The following is a 20,068-nucleotide window of genomic DNA, read 5'->3' on the forward strand; positions in this document are numbered from 1 at the left end:
ATTTCCGCGTCAAACAGCCTGCAAACTACCTGGCGTTCTATCGCCATGCTTAAGACAAACTCTAACCTTAACCAACTTCGAAGAGTGCCTAAGCCGAGAACGTCTGCCAGAAATGCGGCTACGGAAAGTATAGACGCGGCAGGCGGTCGAAAAGAAAGCCATACCAACTGACGAGTCTTGTGAGAGGGGTCAAGGGGCGCTCCACTCACGCTGGCACTGTGCTAACGTAACGTAGTGTGGAGAGAGGCGAATATGCCGTCCACATTAGAGGGACATTAAATCGAACGCATCCAATGTGTTCTAACGCCCGCCCCTCAACATAGATGAACTCCAAGTGGCTCCCCCTCAATAAGGGGCGGAGCCGGAACATTTGTTTATCCTTCCTCCTACCCTCCTGTCAGCCAGTACCACCCGGCTGCTCTTGATTTTGAAGCGCAGCGACGCAAGTGGATACAACAAGTCTGTGATGTTTTTAGTCCGGTAAACGACCTGCATATTATACAGTAGCTCACATCAAAGCTGCTGTTCAGCTTCTGTACAATGGCTGGCTCTCTGTGGAACAGTGCTGCGGTAACCCACGTTCTGACGGCTCTCTTCGCCATGGGGTCCTGGATCTCCGTGAATTGTTTGTGGGTTGAGATACCTGTTATTGTCAATGAACTGCCTGAAGGTCAGTGGGCTAATGTTATGAGAGTTAACTCAAATTGACCAGACCTAGTGCTTATCGTTATCGTGATATTATGTCCTATCAAACCGGTAGCGTTAATCCAACTGAGCAACATGTGGGAAGACCATTGACGTTGTTGTTTATTATGAGGACTTGGAGGTATTGGGGAGACATTTATGCTACACGAATACTATTGAATTGATCAATATATTTTTGTTTGCAGGGTGGAATCTGCCGGCCTACCTCTCGGTGCTAATAGCTTTTGGGAACCTGGGTCCAATTGCAGTGACCATCACACACCAGTGTGCGCCAGGGAGGTTAAATGAGCGCCTGGTCATCCACTTCATCCAGGGACTGGCAGTGGTAGCATCCGCCTTTCTGGCTGTCTTCTGGGCACACAGAGCAGTGGTGGCTGGGGAGGAAAGATCACTGCCGTTCCTGCTCTTAACCTTTGTGTTATCTCTGGTTTGCTGTACGTCCAATGTCACCTTTCTGCCTTTCATGTTCCGGTATCCACCTCAGTACATCCGCACCTTCTTCATCGGCCAGGGCCTCAGCGCCTTGTTCCCCTGCATTGTGGCCTTGGTGCAGGGTGTCGGGAAGGTTGAATGTACAGTGGTGAATGGTACAGTTCAGCCAGAATACCTCAAAGAGAGCTTCCCCGCCCAGAACTTCTTCTGGTTCTTGTTTGTCATGCTGTCAATTTCAGCCCTGTGCTTTTTTGCTTTAACTCAAAGACAAACAACACCACAACAGGACACGCCAGAGCCAGAGTCAGCCTCTGCAGCAGCAGCATCAAAAGACGATGTGGAGGAGACCCATCCGCTCCAGAACGGAGGTACGCCTGTATCTGCGGACCAGGTGGAGGTGGAGAAACAGCCGCCTGTCCAGATGTTTTGGACACAGCGCAACATCTACCTACTGCTGCTGCTCGGTGTCTCCAACGCCCTGACCAACGGGGTCCTGCCGTCTGTCCAGAGCTTCTCCTGTCTGCCCTACGGGACTATGACCTTTCACCTCTCTGTGGTCCTCGGCAACATCGCAAACCCCCTGGCCTGCTTCGTAGCTATGTTTGTCCTCCTCAGGTGAGTGAGCGTGACGGCAGATTGAAAGACACATGCAATGAAATCACACAAACCATTTTTTATTTTATTTTTTTTATTAATATTTTTTTTTATTTATTAATCGGTTATCCATTGATATTGGTAAACATTTACACACGTTGGGCTTCATTTTCATACCGTCGCAAAGCTGGTCCAAGCGGTGACGCAGTTGTAATGTCATAGCACAAAGGTGATTCCCCCCCCCCCTATTTTGATAATTTCGTCGCTCAACATGAACCTGTATGTGAGAGATGGTTGTGGTGGTGTAGCTGGAGTGTGTTGGTACAGATACACACAACTGGCACAATTGAATCAGTTTTGGGTTTTGGCCTAAGATCACGTTTGTCTGTCAGTCCAAATTCCAACAAGCCGTTATTATTGATATTAGACTGTGCATGTCATACCATTTAGAAGTAAATCCATCAGCTGAATAGAAAATTTGTATCCGTTAATCACAACAAGTTATGTGATTAAGCTTCACACTTGTGGTTATTGAATTATGTGTGGACCACAATCAATCGATACACATGGAAAACATCCTTGTGACCCCCATTCCATAAGTTATTCAACCTAAGATAATCTAATGCAATGAGCACAACACACTATAAGAGAAAACGGCACGTATGTGGACTGATGAGAGTAGGCTAGTCCTCAGTCACAGTGTATACATCTAATTAAAAGTAATATAGGCAGAGACCTATAGTATGGGGGTCACGCTGTCTTCTCAATCTATGACATGCAGCGGAACACAGAGGTACGCGCACTCTATTGCTCATATTCAAAAAGTATTTTCCAGCCGGCACAATTGGTCTACACATCGAGTTGTCTGGGGTCTGCTGGGCCGACTGGGGAAGACTTGAGGACTGTCACATTGGATATAGTCTATTATAGGCTACTGTGCTGGCTGGGAAATATTTATACATGGTATATACTGTATAATTAAGCAAATCGGCCAATAACGTAATCCTCCTACTTCAGCCCTGCGCCATGGATGCCCTTGCATCTCTGGTCACCAAATTACCTGCCAAAAAGTTGGCCACACCCACATGCGCCAGCCCTCTGAACTTAGACCTGCGTTTGCGCTTGCACATAGATTCACAAAAATAGAGCCCTATGTATTTGACCTTTTGTATATCTTGTAATGCCATTGTCTCTTGCATGAAATGTTCTTACACGCTGAGTTTTTTTGGCTTCAATTTGAATCGAGTCTTACAGTGAACTCAACTGGCCTCATTCATGAAATGATCTTAGCACAAACAGGAAGGAAGCAAGCCAGGAAGCAAAGCCTGATGGCTATTTGTAACTACTTGACATCTATTGTGCACCTCACAACAGATGTCCGGCCAAGGAGTTACAAATAGGGGCGACAGTGGCTCGGGAGGTAGAGCAGTCGTCTGGCAATCCGGAGGTTCCCGGTTCGATTCCCGCTCCTCCCGAGCAGCGTGTTGATGTGTCCTTGACCAAGCCACTTAACCCCTAATTGCTCCCGATGAGCAGGTTGGCACCTTGCATGGTTGCCTCCGCCGTCAGTGTGTGAATGTGTGAGTGAATGGGTAAAATGTGAGTAACAAATTGTAAAGCGCTTTGGATAAAAGTGCTATATAAAAAAGCAGCCATTTACCATTTACAAATAGCCACCAGGCGTTGCTTCCTGCTTTGCTTTCCTTCCTGTTTGTGCATAAGATCATTTCATGAATGAGGCCAGTTGAGTTTCATGATTGCCCCTTGACCACTCCACCCTCTGACCACTCCACCCTCTGTACTCCAGATCTCCTGCTGGTCTTGGGTTCATGTCTTTGGGAGGAGTGGTTTTTGCTGCGTATCTCATGGCGTTAGCAGCTCTCAGCCCCTGTCCCCCTCTCTTGGGGAGCCCGACCGGTGTGGCCTTAGTGGTAAGGAACTTCAGAATTTCTGTTCAACAGACCTTATGTTAAAGGCAGAATCTCTAAGGCCGTCAAAGGGCAACCCCTAGGCATATTGTTGCAGTGAATCCTGAAATTCAGATTTTAAAAGGTAGAATATGTAATGCCGTCAAAGAGCCACCTCTAGGCAAAAGAGCACCACTTGGTACTGCATTTTGTTTTGGTCTGATGTGTGGGTTGGAGTTGAGTGGGGATAGGGGATGGCTTGCTATTGCTGGCCACACCCCATGCTCTGCTAAGAGAGGTCTGAGGAAATTCACAGTGTAATAAGTTACTAAATAGCTATTTATAGAAAGATATATATCATAGTATAGCTATATAGTAACTTATAATACTGTGAATTTCTTCAGATCTCTCTTCAAGATTCAAGAGGTTTATTCATCACATACATACACAAGACATATAGTGAAATGAAGGTGGCCATGCCCGCTTCGATTGTGCGAAAAATACAAATAATAATAGAATAAAATAAAATATACATGATAAAGCACTAAGATCAAATACAAAAGGTAATGAGTCCTATGTACACTATTATACAATATACAGTTATACTCTGTCACTATGCTATCCTAACTATACTATACAAAAACATCCAGTTATGTTTTGGCAGAGCCTGAATTATGGCCGGCAGTAGCAACTAGGGGTGGAACGGTACGTATAATTAGAACCGTACACCGTTCGGCACGACCTCCCCGGTTCGGTGTGTGTATTGTTCGGTTCACGGGATGAGCAAAAAAATAAATCTTCATTTGGCACGGAGCCGGGAGAGGAGACACGCTGGCTGCTCAGCTGGCAGCAACAGCAGGTGCTAGTGTGGAAATTGCAAGAGCAATATATTATAAATCAATCTTCATTACTTTTAAAAACATAGCCATTAACATTACATAGGCCTACACACATCTTGCCATAACATTAGCACTTAGCACGGTTTGTACAACGCACTTTAACTATGGTAGCCCGCCAGCCCTAATACAGCTGAATGAAATGTTTCCGTAGCTACTAGCTAGCAGAGGAGAAAATGCGAGTCTGAGAGGCGGGGTGTTGAAAGACAATGATAGGCGTTTATTCAACATCCAAGAAGGCTAACATACAACTGTGTTTACTAACTCCAACCGGGACTATTGCCGCTTTTCCACTGCACGTTATCAACTCGATTCAACTCCGGTATAACGTTGGAGTCGAGAAGGTCTGTGACGCTAAATTGTCTGTGCGGTCCCCCAACCCATATAGTTCTAACTCACCAAATTATGTTAATCCACCACAGTTGCACTCAATATTTAAATAATGTTACTTGTCTAAATAAATGTAGACCGATAATATACGTATTTAAAAAATAGAATGAACAGAGCCCCCTATCGTCTCCCAGATGGTAATGCACCCTTTTGGAATGGACTCAATGAAAATGGATGAGAAAAGAAAAATCCGGAATCCACGTTTTACTTCCCAGGCATGTAACCCGAGCCGATCGGATTCATTGTGGAGCCTCAGAACAGCGTGGAATACATATGTACAGTATGTAGCGTTGGATCAATAAAAGCGATAGATTTTTGGAATGGCGATCAGGAATTGGAATGATCTTTTTGGAGAACATCTGATCTGAGGTAAGGTATCTATTTTACAAGTCTTGGGATAATCAGAGATGTATTCGCTGAGATCTCAGCGTTCGCCCTATGTGTGTGTGGGCGATCGCTTTGAGGAAATCAGAGAATCGATTTTTCAGAGCGCCTATATAGCGTGCATACGTACACATATACTATCGATAATCTAGCGTTTATTTGAAAACGATTCATAAATAGGCCGAAAAATGTCCGTTTTTGTGTATTCTAGAATATTCCAGTAAAGGGCGATTATCATGGAATATTTATATTTTCCTTGAAAACTAGGGCTTTTCAAAATGCTATAAAACGAAAATGAACCGATAAAAAAACAATCCGCTTTGACAATGTTGACTGGAAAATGAGTCATTGATAAGCGACGGCCAGATTAGACACATTGCCATAATTTAAAACATAGATTAGGCGTTATTAACGCTAACATTGAAGTGGATGGTGGGCATTCAAGCGGTAAATCAAGATTAAGCTTGGGCTCTGAAAGTGTTAAGAACTGACAATCGGGGAATTTAAACATTGTTGACATTGTTTGTTTGTGTTTATTAAAGAAAGAAAATCTAGTGCTGGCTGAGCATATTGTTTGTTTGCACTAAGTCAAATGTAGCCTATATTTTTTAAGTCAGTTCGGTCTTTGTGTGCCAAACATTATTTAAGGCAAACCACTGTAAACATTTTTTTATATATATAAATGAGAAGCATGTTTACATTTTGAGTGTTGCATAAAAAAAAAAAAAAAAAAAAAGAAACTTATATCGAACCGAACCGAAAACCGTTAGCCCAAAACCGTGATACGAACCGAACCGTCGATTTTGTGAACCATTCCACCCCTAGTAGCAACCCATCCCCTATCCCCCATTCAAGTCTTAAAAATCATTCTTTCACCTTGCAGAATAAAATTTGAGGCAGATTATATTGCTTTATGTCTCCAGAACCCTCACAACCTGCCTTTTTTATTTGGTATAACATGCAGGAATGTCCTGAAGCCTCTCTTTCTCTCGCTCTCCCCATTTATTTCTCTCTCTCTCCCTCTTCCAGCGTGCACCAGTTATCCAAGGTGGCACAGTATGCAATTGCGTATTTGCTCATGTTAATATGTACATTCATCGCAGTTGGTGAATATGCAGATTTTCTGGAAAATGTGTATGATCACTGTTTTCTTACATTTACTGTGACATAATAACCACATTATAGCTATATATTAACTGATTCTTGGCAGAGCCTGAGGTGTGACTAACAATAGCACCCCAACCTATTTCTCCACTCGAAAGTCTCACCCATACATCAGACCCAAAAAAAATCACTTTTGCCTAGAGGTTGTTGTTTGACTGCATTACAGATTATACCTTTTAATGAAGTGAAACATTTATTTCATGTTAGGTCTTCTGTCTGGATGCATTATGCAACCAAATCCACAGTAAAAATGTGTATGTTCTTGTATTGTGTGTTTTAATATAACAACTCCAAGTCAACGCAGAGCGTTAGGTGTTCAGTATGACATGGGGTCTCTTCCTTGGTTATTTTCTCCCTCTTATACTTTGTGTCTGCCACTCGCTTAGACGCCCCTTTGTGTCCCGCACAGGTTATATCTTGGATCATATTCACGGGCCTCTTCTCCTACCTGAAGGTGGCTATTGGGACCCTGCTCCACGAAGCCGGTCACGCAGGCCTGCTTTGGTGTGGTATCTTCATCCAGGCCGGCTCCCTCCTCGGAGCTCTCTCCATGTTCCCCCTGGTCAGCGTCTACCTCGTGTTCTCCAGGTCTCAGGACTGTGTGGATAAATGCAGTTAGGGCAACGGATGAGCCTGGTCCTGTTTTGGGGGAGCAATCAAGCTCTGGGTGAGGCGTCCTCTCTCAAGCCAAAGAGACCAGTTTGGAATAGCGGGGAAATGGCGTGCCTGGATAATAGGGAGCCGTCGTGTGCCTCACGCTGGTCGAGGTGATGCCAAACGCCACCAGTGCTTTTAGAGTTATTTTATAATGAATTAATTTGTAAGTCCTGTCGGTTGTTTACAGTAGCTGAGGTAACTGCTGTTGGGTTTTTTCCACTACCCCATGGCATGTGAAAAGTATCTACTCAGGGACCCAATCACTAAGTTATTCATCTACTTTGGCTGCCCCCCCCCCCCAGGCCTAAGGAATATGAAACATTCGTCTTCAGGCACAGCTGTTTATTCATGTGACCGGCAGTCACATCAATTTAGTGGCTATTTTCCATTTCCACTTGCAAAATTGCTGGCTACTTATTCCACTTATCTACATTGTTCCACACAATGTTAAAAGAGAAAGCATTCGTTTCACAAATGGATATTACAAATGTGTTTTAATTTACAGAATATTCTGTACAGTTTTGTGTACTGTTGAATTATTCTTCTTTTGTTGAAGATTCAGTACAATGAAAATCGTCTTTTCCAATCTCACTGCATTTGTAAACAAACCCAAACTGTGAAAATTATTACTAAAGCCCTTTGATCTCTATCCCCCTGGATACCAACAGAATCGAACCATTCCAGATATCAAATCTGCTTCCCTGAATAATAATAATCAGCTACCTAGTCCACATACAAGTAAAGAAACTAAGTTAGCTACAATTTAGTTAATTTTAATGTATTCAAAAATATCCACAGCAACTGTGACAATTTATTTATGTTAATCCCATAGCATTTCACTCCTGATATTAAAGGGGCACTTTATGAAAAAAACAATGCCGATTTACTTTGCACATGTTCTCACACACGTCCCAAGGCTCTAAACTGTTTTGCACACATTCATTTAGTTTGAGAGTTATTGAGTTAATGAGTTTGAATATGTCAACAGAGGACACTGAATCCTTGTGTTGTGTTAATTACTCAATGAAATGATGTAGATGAAACAATGGGGAGATAAGGATTGCAATAGGGATAGCTATTTTTACTTAATTGAGCTGTAACGCAACACAAGGATTCAGTGTCCTCTATTGACATCACTGGTGGCCATATTCAAACTCATTAACTCGCAATAACTGTCAAACTAAATGAATGTGTGCAAAATAAATTGGCGTTGTTTTTCTAGTGCCCCTTAACATTCCACAATAAGCTTTTTCTAACATCATTGTATTGGTTCTTTTTTTAAGGGGCGACAGGTGTAATGCAGTAACTTGAAATGTAGCTAAATCATACAGACATATTTTGAAAGGGCAGTCAGTGGCATTGATTAAATCAGAATTATTAACCTGTGCCTGAGATATTTTGTATAACTGTATATGGAATATAGCTTTTAAATATTCCAGTTTAATTGTAATTAGGTGGCAATTTGACTATTTATTTTTTACATCAATATTTGTAATTGATTGTCTTTAGACTTGATCATTCCAAATGTATAGTAAGATCAATTGCCTTAAGGGAAGAATATCTTGCTTTATTGAGTAGTACTGTAATGTTAATTGTATTTACTAATAACACTGTAGTTGTGGTGAACAAGGGATCATGTAATTTCAGGTGTTGAAGGAATAGCATTCTGTGTCTGCTATGCACCAGTAACCTGTATATAGTGGTGAACGAGGTGTTGGAAGGAATAGCATTCTGTGTCTGCTATGCACTAGTAACCTGTATGTTCAGTGGTGAACATGCTGCTACCCCACGTGATGTTCATATTAACTTTTGTATTTAGAATTATATAAGTCTTGTGCATTTGATTTATTTGTGATTTATGTGCCTATGATTTAATGTTCTCGTGTTTTATGTGCTGCTCTGAATTCATTAGGGTAAAAACCTTTCTACAGATTTTTGTAATTGATTGGTTTTCAAGAGTAAATGGATAATGAATATATTTGGGTGGTCAAGATATTCCTTCATGCAGTAGCAGTTGTAACCTTTTTCTCAGCGTTCTGTTTGTCATGTTTGTTCATTTTAAATTTATGATTAGATTCAAATGTATTGTCATTATACAGCACAAGTACAGTACAACGAAAGTAAGTTGGCATCTAACCAGAGTGCTAATGTAACGGTAAAGTGCAATATACTATGTACAGGTGATTAAACTGGAGTGTATGTATAAATGAGCATTACTCAGTAATAATGATCGGCTGTATGTACAGTGTTATAGTATTATATTCAGTAATACAACTTATACAAGTATAAAGAGTAAAGACACAATGCTAGTAAGTCATACTGGCCAGCGGTATAACTAGTAAGAGGAGGTAATGGATATGTATAGATATAGTATATACAGATATGTAAAAAGTATTATATGCAGGCATATTCAGACAGATGTGGATACATATATATAAAGCATTATTGTACATGCTATCATACAGAGTTATGTGTAGCAGGGGCGGGGCTAGGGGGTGGCTACTTGGGCTCAAGCCCCGAATGTTTTCTGAAAAGCCCCCAATCTATTTAAAAAAAAAATGTTGTCAATTAATCATTGTTACATGAAAATATGTTTGCACCAGATTTAGCAGAAGCTAATTTCCATCTGTAGTCTATCCAGCTGCAACTGTATTTGAGTGAGTTAAGTCTTGGTGTTATGGTAGACTCAAGTCAAGAGTTTTAATTGTCACGACATACAGGTATACAATGAAATGCGGGTGGTCTTGTAAGCTATAAATCACAATCAACAAGTTGACAAAAACATAATTCTTCCACCTTAGAAACACAGCTAAAGTACGGCCATTTATAAATCAAAAGGACGCTGAAAACCAGATCCATGCCTTTATCTCAAGCCGACTCGACTACTGTAATGCACTCCTTACCGGCCTCCCGAAAAAATACGATAACTATTTTATTGCAATGCACTATTTCATTATTTTATTCTATTTGACTAACTATTTTATTGCACTGCACTATTTTACTTTGTATCAGTGATAATCAAACCGTAAACAAAGACACATATTAACACTTTCAGCGCCAAATGGCGCTGTTTACTGTTACTGTTGAAAGGCCAGCGCCTTTTAACATGGGGATACGTGGCTGTGTTTGCAGGCCTAAAGCTATATTATATATTATAGCTATGGATCTAATAATATAGTCGATTGTCATTGAGTTTCTTCCGGTCAAGATGCAAAAAACAGATCATTTTTCCATCCATACATTTCCGTTTTATACCGTCGTGAATATGAGTGTAGTTTCAGGGTGGTCTGGTGTCATTTCCAAAATGACCGACACCAAGCCACATCGTTTCAAATGGAGTGCAATAGCGGCCGCAAGGTGTTAGGCGGCGGTATTGGACTTTTGAGATCTCGGACCCATCCCCAGTGATAACACAGGCTGCCGGCATGTCTTTATGAATGGAAATATCAAATAAAAGAAACAACGATGAAAACCCGACTATACTCTGGTTTTCGGGGGTCCTGGCGCTCAACGTTCGGCGAGTTAACCCTAGATCTTAGATCCTAATATGAAAAACGATGTGATTTAATGTTCTATGTCTTACCTTGACTTTGTCTATTTTACTGCTATCTATTTTATGCTTTATGTCTGCACTTTATGCATTGCTCTTGATCTGCCAATGTTGTGCTCATTTTATGCCTGTCTTTTTGTACTGCTGTGAAGCACTTTGAGCTGCAATTCTTGTATGAAAGGTGCTATACAAACACAGTGTATTATTATTATTATTATTATTATTATTATTATTATTATTATTATTGTTATAAATTATTATAGTTTGCTTCATTAATTAAAGGGTGTGAATTTAAGTGTTCTCTAGTGCCATTTGTCCGCTTTAAGGTGGTGGTATAAGTTAAAGGTTGTGGTGTCGAAGTAAAAAAAAATCCGTGCCCGCTCGCCCGGACACCTATCTGGGCTAAGCCCCGGATCTCTTACAATTCTAAATCCGCCCCTGATGTGTAGACTAGTTTGAGGTAGGTAGTTATACACAGTAAGGCAGTTGTAGACAGTGAACCTAGAGAACCTGTCACAGTGGTGTCAGGAGAACTGCCTCTCCCTGAACGTCAGCAAAACAAAAGAGATGATTGTGGACTTCAGGAGGTCGGGGGTCAAGGACTACAGCCCCCTCAGCATCGACGGGGCACCGGTTGAGAGAGTGAACAGTTTCAAGTACCTCAGAGCCCACATATCCGAGGACTTGACATGGACCACACACATTGACAGTGTTGTGAAGAAGGCACGACAACGCCTCTACTTCCTCAGGCGCCTAAGGAAGTTCCAAGTCAGTCAGAAGATCCTTAGGAACTTCTACTCATGTACAATAGAGAGCATCCTGACCGGCAACATCACCTCCTGGTTTGGGAATAGCACTGCACAAGACCGTAGCAGACTACAAAGAGTGACACGTTCAGCCGAACGCACAATTGGAGGGGGGCTTCCCACCCTCCAGAACATTTACAACAAGCGGTGCAAGGGGAAGGCTAAGAGAATTATTAAGGACTCGAGCCACCCGAACAACTGCCTCTTTGAACTGCTGCGGTCAGGCAAGCGATACCGGAGTTTAAGGCGAGCACAGAAAGACTCAGAAGAAGCTTCTATCCCCAGGCCATCAGGCTGCTAAACGAACAATAATCGCTAAACGAACAATAATCACTATGCAACAACCATCAAATGCACACAGCACACACCCACACGCACACACTCACTCAAACAAACAACACACTGCAGCACCCACTCTCCACACTTTAGATCACACAAACACACTTACACTTTATATTTATTGATAAAGGATTTGCACTACAACTCGTACACCTACTGTGAATTGTACCTAAATTGCACCTCGTCCCATTTCTCCATTTCTGCCTTGCACTATATAGTATTGTATATTAGTACACTGCACAGTATTGTATATTGTATGGTAACTACGTCTATTCTGCATCGAACATTGTACATATGTCTAAACTGAACACTGTGACCTCTTTTTTTTTACTTCTAATTTTACTATGTTTTTATTTCATACTTATCTTGTCTTGCACAGTCTCTGGAGCGCAACAGTAAGAAGCATTTTGTACAAAAGTATTCTGTACTTCTGTATGACAACTATTAAAGAAACTTGAAACTTGAAGGCAGTAGGTATACATTGAGTATAGGCAACAGAGTTCAGAGTTCATACAGTATGGATAACAGCCTGGATTATAGGCAATGGGGTTCAGAGTTTATACGGTATGGGGGTGGAGCTGTCATCGTGGTACAGAGTTCAGAGAGATCTCCACACCGTTTGTGATGAATAGTCTCAATTGCAGGGAGTGATGTACCGGTGATGTGTTTGGCAGTTTTCACCACCTTCTGCAGTGCTTTCTGATCTGACGCAGTGCAGTTGCCGTACCAGATTGTGATGCAGTTGGTGAGTATGCTTTCTATGGTTCACCGGTAAAAGTTCACCAGAAACAGAGGAGACGGATGGGCTTTCCTCAGGAAGAAGAGACACTGGTGACCCTTCTTGACCAGTGACATGGTGTTGAGGGTCCAAGAGAGGTCCTCGGAGATGTGGACACGCAGGAATATGGACTGGGGCGTGCTGGACCTCCCTGTAGGCTGACTCGTTGTTTTTGATGAGGCCCACCATCGTTGTGTCATCTGTAAACCTGATAATGGTGTTGGTGCCAAATGCTCAGTGCACTTCCTGAGCACATGACCAGGGATGCCATCAGGGCCAGCTGCCTTATGTGCATTAGTCCTGCTCAGTGCGGTATCCGTGTTGTTGGGGGAGAGAGTGAGGGGTTGGAGGTTAGGCAGAGCAGCCTTGGTGGGTGCCTGCTGGTTGTCCCTGTCAAAGTCGGCATAAAAGTTATTGAGCTCGTCAGGGAGGGAGTGAGAGACGGTTCAGTGGTAGGAGGTGAGTTGTTGGTGTGTTTGTAGTCCGTAATGGCCTGGATGCCCTGCCGCATGCATCAGGGGTCGGAGTTATTAAAGTGCCCTTCAACCCTTAGCTTGTGGCTGTGTTTGGCCCGCTTGATTCCCCTATTCTGGTTAGCCCTGACTGAACAGTAGGCCCGCTTGTCAATGAAGTACAAAATGCAATCTTTTTAAAATGCTAAATGAGGTAGATCTAAAAGCGGCATTACATGCCTTTAGCAATAGACGGACCTCTCTGTTCATCCACGGCTTCTGATTGGGGAATGTAGTAATCCATGTTAGGGTGGTGACACTGTCGATGTTGGAGTTGATGTAGTCCAAAACAGGAGGTGTAGGAGTCAATGTGTACTTGGGTAGAAGGAAAAAAGAAAGGAGGTCAGATTGACCCAGGTGGGGGAGGGAGACAGTTTTATATGAATCAGCTATATTGGTGTAAACATGGTCTAATGTTTGAGTGGGAGGTTCGAAAGGTGAAAGTGGGTATCAAACAGGAGGGAAGACTGTCGGGTTTTAAACTGTGGATACCAAACAGAGAAGGTAAAGACAACTTTAAACTGTTAAACAGTAATCCAGAACTATTGTATTGCACTGTAAAAAACGGATTTTATATGTCTGCACTTTATGTGTTCATTTCATGTCTATTCTACTTATTGCACTGCACTATTGCACTATTTTACTCTGTCTATTCTATCTTACTCTTTTTATTATTGTCTTTAAAACTGAATCAAACCATAAACAATGTGGCCTGTTGGGATGTTAGATCTTAATGTGAAACACTGTGATTTTATATGTCTGCACTTTATGTGCTCATTTTATGCCTGTCCTTTTTCTGTTGTGAAGCACATTGAGCTGCAGTTTCTGTATGAAAGGTGCTATAGGCTACAAATAAAGTTTTATTATTATTATTCATGTATCCTCTCCTTTAGGGGGGCAAGAGACATGCTGGTAAAACGTGGGGAGCTCTTTAGGTTGGAGTGATTGAAACCTGCAACAATAAAGGCTGCCTCTGGGTGAGTGATGTTGCTTTCTTTCCTCTTTCCTCCCAGGTCAGCATAACAATAACTAATACAGTAGTTAGTGTTGAGTGTATGTTTGAAATTATTGTTAATACAATAAAGATCTATTGGAGGATAAATACAGGTTTAAATATGTTTATTTCCTTAAGCATGATAACATTTCCCATAGGATGTAGGAGAATACATGGCTATTAGGCCAATGTTCCAAGAGACATAGACGGTGTCCAGCTAACGTGCCCTGCCCCAGAATTGACATCTCAGCGACATCACCAATTAGAGTGTTTGCCCTCTCTGATTTCTAGCTATAGGAGAGAGTGGTGTGTGTTCATAAATACTAACAACTGTTCCGGGGCACAGGAAGAACATGTGTTTAAAATGGGTGGTATGTCCCTTTTAAGCTTGTGTGGCCCTGTAGTCAATTGTTGCCATATGAGGAACCTCAAGCGGAAAAGTCCAGAATCTCCATTTAGGAAGAAGCTGTTTGTATATAGCTCATAGACAACAACCAATAGAACTCATTGGACAACGACCAAACCTACAGTATGCTAATTCATAGCAGCAACAGGTCCCATTGCACATACAGTAGGTATGCGGCTAACTAATTAATGCTGCCATCTTGTGGTCTTGGGCCATATAGTCTACAGTTCTGAGACCAAAGGATTGAGACAGTTTCTCATCACTCCCTCCTCGCCAGGTTTTGGATCAACTGTACTCAAGAATAACCATTTCCCTAGACAGACATGAGCACAGGACAAGACAAGTTACCAGGGGTCATGTTTCAATTCCTCTACCGAGATCAAATGCAAAAAAAATAACTGCTATGTATATAGGGCCATCTCACAGTGGAATAGGTTGCCATATGAAATTACTCAAGCAACAAGCAAAGAAAGCTTTAAAAAGCAAGTAAAACGGTTACCTTTGGGTACAGGCACAATGCTTGATGTATAACATTTGATTATTTTACTAGTCATTTTGTAATATTTTGGTATAACGTTAATGTAAGGAGTTGGGTTGGATGGAGGGTGTGGGGGGGGGGGGGGGAATTATGTTTGATTATGTTATGTATATTGTTTGTTTGTTGTTGTTTTTATTTTTAATTATGTTTGTTTGTATTTATTGTTTTGTGTGGACCTCAGGAAGAGTAGCTGTTGCCATTTGTAACAGCTAATGGGGATCCAAATAAACTTCAGTTTCAATTCTATCGGTTAAGAATGTAGCCTAAGTGACATTTGCTTACTGATGATGGTGGTGTTTGTTGGCATATTCAATCTCAGATATTTGGGGTTGGATAAACTACACCAATTGTAAAGACAATGAAATTATGTACTGTATAATATAATAATAACAATTATTATTATTATTATTATTATTTAACTAGGCCTAAATTTTTACTACATCAGGTAGCCTACTTGGAGCTATAATAGCCCAAAGAAAGGGACATGGAGCAGAGCACACTGACATTATTACACTAGAACAGGTGTTAACAGATTCATTGTTGCTCTGAGAACCACTAAAATCCATAGGGTTGCTCCATTTACTCCCTAAAGTGAAAGTTTTCTTCAAAAAATGTAAGATTGTTTGGTTATAAGGCGCGCACTTATCCCCCAAAATCTCTCTGGTCAGCCCAGGTGCCCATCTGGTGAGACCTTAGGGCATAAATTAAGTGTATTGTTTATACTATAGCGGCCCTAGTAGCAGATCAGATCTTCACTTTTTTCACCTGAAAGGGCATTTTAATGCGACAACTGCATGCTTCATTTTTGCCTTGAGGTCCATAATAGCTTGCACTGACTCACACACTGACTACCACGTCTGTCTGCGCCTCAACCAAGCCGGGACGCGTCTATGCTTTTACCAACGCGTTCGTGTTTCCGGGTTCCCGTTTTGCGCTCTGATTGGCCACTGACCTACGCTCGCAAAACGGAAACACGAACGTGTTGGTAAAAGCATATACGCAGCCGGGATGCGTGAATACTTTCCCCAAGGCAGTTGTCCTTCCGCGTTCGGTTTGCGCGGCCTGATTGGCCACTGACGCTTCTCTCAACTCCCAATCGCGTTACTCCTAAGTCCTAACGCTCGCTCCTAACTTTCAGAACTTCTCTCAGTTCCACAAGTCCATCACATCAGCTACCTACCTGCATCAATATACTACTAACTATCAACTAACTCGCTACCGCCGTGCATCAATATACTAACTAACTAGCACATCAATGCACTAACTACTACCGCCGTGCATCGCTATACTGCTACCGCCGTGCATCAATATACTAACTATCACATCAATGCACTAACTACTACCGCCGTGCATCGCTATACTGCTACCGCCGTGCATCAATATACTAACTATTGATGTGATGTCGATTGATATGAATAGCTAGTTACGTTAATATAGAGATGAAAACGATACTTTTTTTTTTTTTTTTTATCAAATCTTTTTTATTTTCATTTTTTCAAACAAGAAACAACACAACACAATAATGACAATAATACATAACAGACATCCAAGAACATAAACTAACACAACAATGATTAGACAATAAATTATACAGATTATATATTGGATACACAACCAGTCAAAACAAGTTGTCGCAAAGTAAAAGGATAATAAAATAAAATATTTACTATAAAAAAAAAAAGGGGGGCTTACCGAGCCCCCTCCACCTCCAGGCCCGACAACCGCAAGCTACAACCCCGGAGGACCCACAGCCCGGCCCCCCCGCGAGCCAAAGCACCACGCCTCTTTAGTGCCTCGACCCGCAGAGACCCCCAGTCCGAGCTCACGATCACCAGACCCAGATCAGAAGGGGGTCAGAAAATATACATAGGATCAACATTGAATGAAAAATAATAAATAAAACAAAAATACAAAAAAAACCATAACCACCAACATACATGAATATTCGCTCGTTCTCCCCCCCACCCCCCTCGCCCCAGGACCCCAACGTGAGACATCGATATAATACCTTATTCAGTACTCAATTTCCAGAGTCATATGCGTTCTTTTAGTTTTTCAACAATACGTTATTTATATTGATGTGATGTCGATTGATATGAATAGCTAGTTACGTTAATATAGAGAGATGAAAACTACGTTATTTATATTGATGTGATGTCGATTGATATGAATAGCACGTTACGTTAATATAGAGAGATGAAAACAATACGAGGAAATGGGCTACGTTAATATAGAGAGATGAGTTAGTTTTAGTATATGATGCACGGCGGTAGCGAGTTGAGTGATAGTGAGTTGAGTGATAGTTAGTTTTAGTATATGATGCATGGCGGTAGCGAGTTGAGTGATGGTAGTATATTGAGCGAGTAGTTTGGCGATAGTAGGGCTAACACGATTGGGCGCTGAGAGGCCAATCAGGGCGCGCAAACCGAACACGGAAGGACAACTGCCTTGGGGAAAGTATTCACGCAGCCGGCACCCTAGACCATAGACATAAAGGCTAGATGACTCACCTGCACGGCTGGCCAATGGAGACCAACTTTGCCACATGGCGGCCATCTTGCCACAGGCAGCACGTCCACTCATAGCCCACTCATATGAGAATATGACAAAGATGCAACAATAAAGCTGAATCTGAATGTCTATGGTGTATGTGCTATTGAAATAAGCATAGCTTGCTTTTTCAACCGGTTTGGTTTGTTATAAACGTCAGAGATGTAGTTATCATACTGCATACCTATAATGGACTTTCATATGAAAATAATTTCAACATGTCCAAGCATCCTGAATCATAGCCACGTTAATAATGTTTGTAATACGTTTGTGCTGGACTATGGTGATGTTATATACATGCATGCATCCTCGAAATGCCTACACTCACTCGATTCTGTCTACCATGGAGCGCTGAGATTCATCAAGAGATTTTTAATCTCAATGAGACTTTTTCCTGGTTAAATAAAGGTTAAAAAAGAAGAAGAAAAAAAACGTTTATAAATCGGTTGAGAATTTAGCAAGCTATGGTTATTTCAATAGTACATGCATCATAGACATTCATGTTATGAGTGGGCGTGCTGCCTGTGACAAGATGGCCACCGGTGAATTACGTTGGAGACTCCGCCTTGCACCATCTAGTTATATATATATATATATATATATATATATATATATATATATATATATATATATATATATATATATATATATATATATATATATATATATATATATATATACCCTAGGCTAGACTGACTCTTCATTATACCGGAGTGAAGTTGCTTTGGATATTCACATATTTACATATTCAGATTCTATGTTCAACCTTTTTTTTGTATTTTGTGTTTTTTGTACCTTTAAATTACCATTGAAGTTCAATAACATTACATGGAAATTACTTAGAGCTCCAAAACAAATGCTGGTTTAATTCTAGATATCCTCCCTCAAATTAGCGGCAATTACTTTCTGAAATGTGTTTTCCACTTTTTAAAGAAAAATATGAAATGGTCAATGGAATTCAATAGTATTAAATGTAAATGCTCATTCACTTCATGTGTTAATGATTACATAATATATATCCTAAGGACTTTGAAGTTCTCTACATGTTTTGGTTGATCAGTGAAATGTGTTATATAAGCCAATAGTGAAAAGGCTCATTCCCACCACATGGCTTAGTTCCCATGATGCCATTAAAGGGATAGTTCAGATTTTTTTTTTCTTTTTTTTATTATTGCAAAACAAAAATTATTAAAAGTCAGTACTCAACACACAATGCATAATGAAACTAACAATCAAGGTGGCTAAAATGACATGCAAGTACAGAAACAGAAAACAAACAAAAAAGTCTATAATAATATTTTACCGTATACAGTATATATCCAACGAAATTACCAATTATACCAATGCCTTATACAGGATATACCCCTAATACCTATTTTCTAAAACCCTACACACATATGCTCCAGCTCGAACCCCCCCCTCCCGGACCCCTCCTTGGATAGTACCTCCATTATCCCTCACTCCTAACCAGACACTACCATTATAAGCTAGCTTTTATTCTCTCCACCACTTCTAACCACATTGACATTTTGGATTCGTTGAGACCCAGAATTCTTGCTGTAGATATTTCTTGATAAATCACATCAAGATATGTAAGAAACCAAACCTTCCGGCAAATTTTTTCTGGTTGAAACCAGCGTGATGCGATCAGTTTTTTAGCTACTGTGATACCCGATAAAACCAATCTCTTTAGCTGTGGATTTACTGCAAACTCAAAAACATCATTCAATAGTAATACAGAGGGGTGTACTGGTATATTCCAAGATATGAGTTTTGATAATTGATGGGTCACATCTTTCCAGAATGCCTTAACTGGTGGGCAGTCCCAATACATGTGCATAAATGTCCCTTCGTCTCCATTTGTACATTGGGAGCATTTTGAGTCTTGTTTAAGACCCATTCTGTTCAGTCTTATAGGAGTCAAGTATGTCCTGTGAATATAGTTAAGATTGATTTGTTGATGGTTCGGGTTCCTTGATGTAAGACGGACATTTGCCCATGCTTCTTGCCAATCAAAGTCACTTTCCAGGTCTGGTATATCCCTCCTCCAGACAGAGTCTAGTTGGAGGGTTTCATACGAGGACGTTAGTAATTGATAATAAAAACCTGATACAAAACCTCTCGATGTTTCTCTTTCATAGAAGAATTTGTGGTATCTGTGGTGTTCAACTGGTATGTGTAATGGAACACTGTGAGTCTTCAAACATAGGCGTAACTGTATGTAAAAAAGCCATGTGGACTCGGTGAGGTTAAACTTTGTGCATATTTCTCCATAACTACAAAAACCTTGGTTATTAAAAATATCCCCTAATGAGTGTATGCCTTGCTCTTCCCATATAGGGAATCTTATAGGACGTTTTTCAATTAAGAGTGCATTGTTATTGAATAAGGGAGTGTGATTATGCCATTTTTGAGGGTTAGGATATTTTTTTTGTGTTTCTCGCCATATCCGGATTGCATGGGTAA

The 20,068-nt window shown here is 41.0% G+C and overlaps 1 protein-coding gene across 1 annotated transcript; it reads left to right on the top strand.

The window, feature by feature from the left end:
- Nucleotides 1-540: 540 nt before the first annotated feature.
- LOC311227193 (solute carrier family 52, riboflavin transporter, member 2-like) lies at nt 541-9,107 on the top strand (the record flags this gene model as incomplete). Its single annotated transcript, XM_084312745.1, has 4 exons — nt 541-670; nt 891-1,752; nt 3,539-3,662; nt 6,882-9,107. The coding sequence occupies 4 exons, from the start codon at nt 541-543 to the stop codon at nt 7,089-7,091; spliced, it is 1,326 nt and encodes a 441-aa protein (XP_084168871.1). The 3' UTR covers nt 7,092-9,107.
- Between the last annotated feature and the right edge of the window lie 10,961 nt (nt 9,108-20,068).

Source organism: Notolepis coatsorum (genome assembly GCF_963971535.1).
Source record: "Notolepis coatsorum genome assembly, chromosome: 4".
Classification (NCBI taxonomy): domain Eukaryota; kingdom Metazoa; phylum Chordata; class Actinopteri; order Aulopiformes; family Paralepididae; genus Notolepis; species Notolepis coatsorum.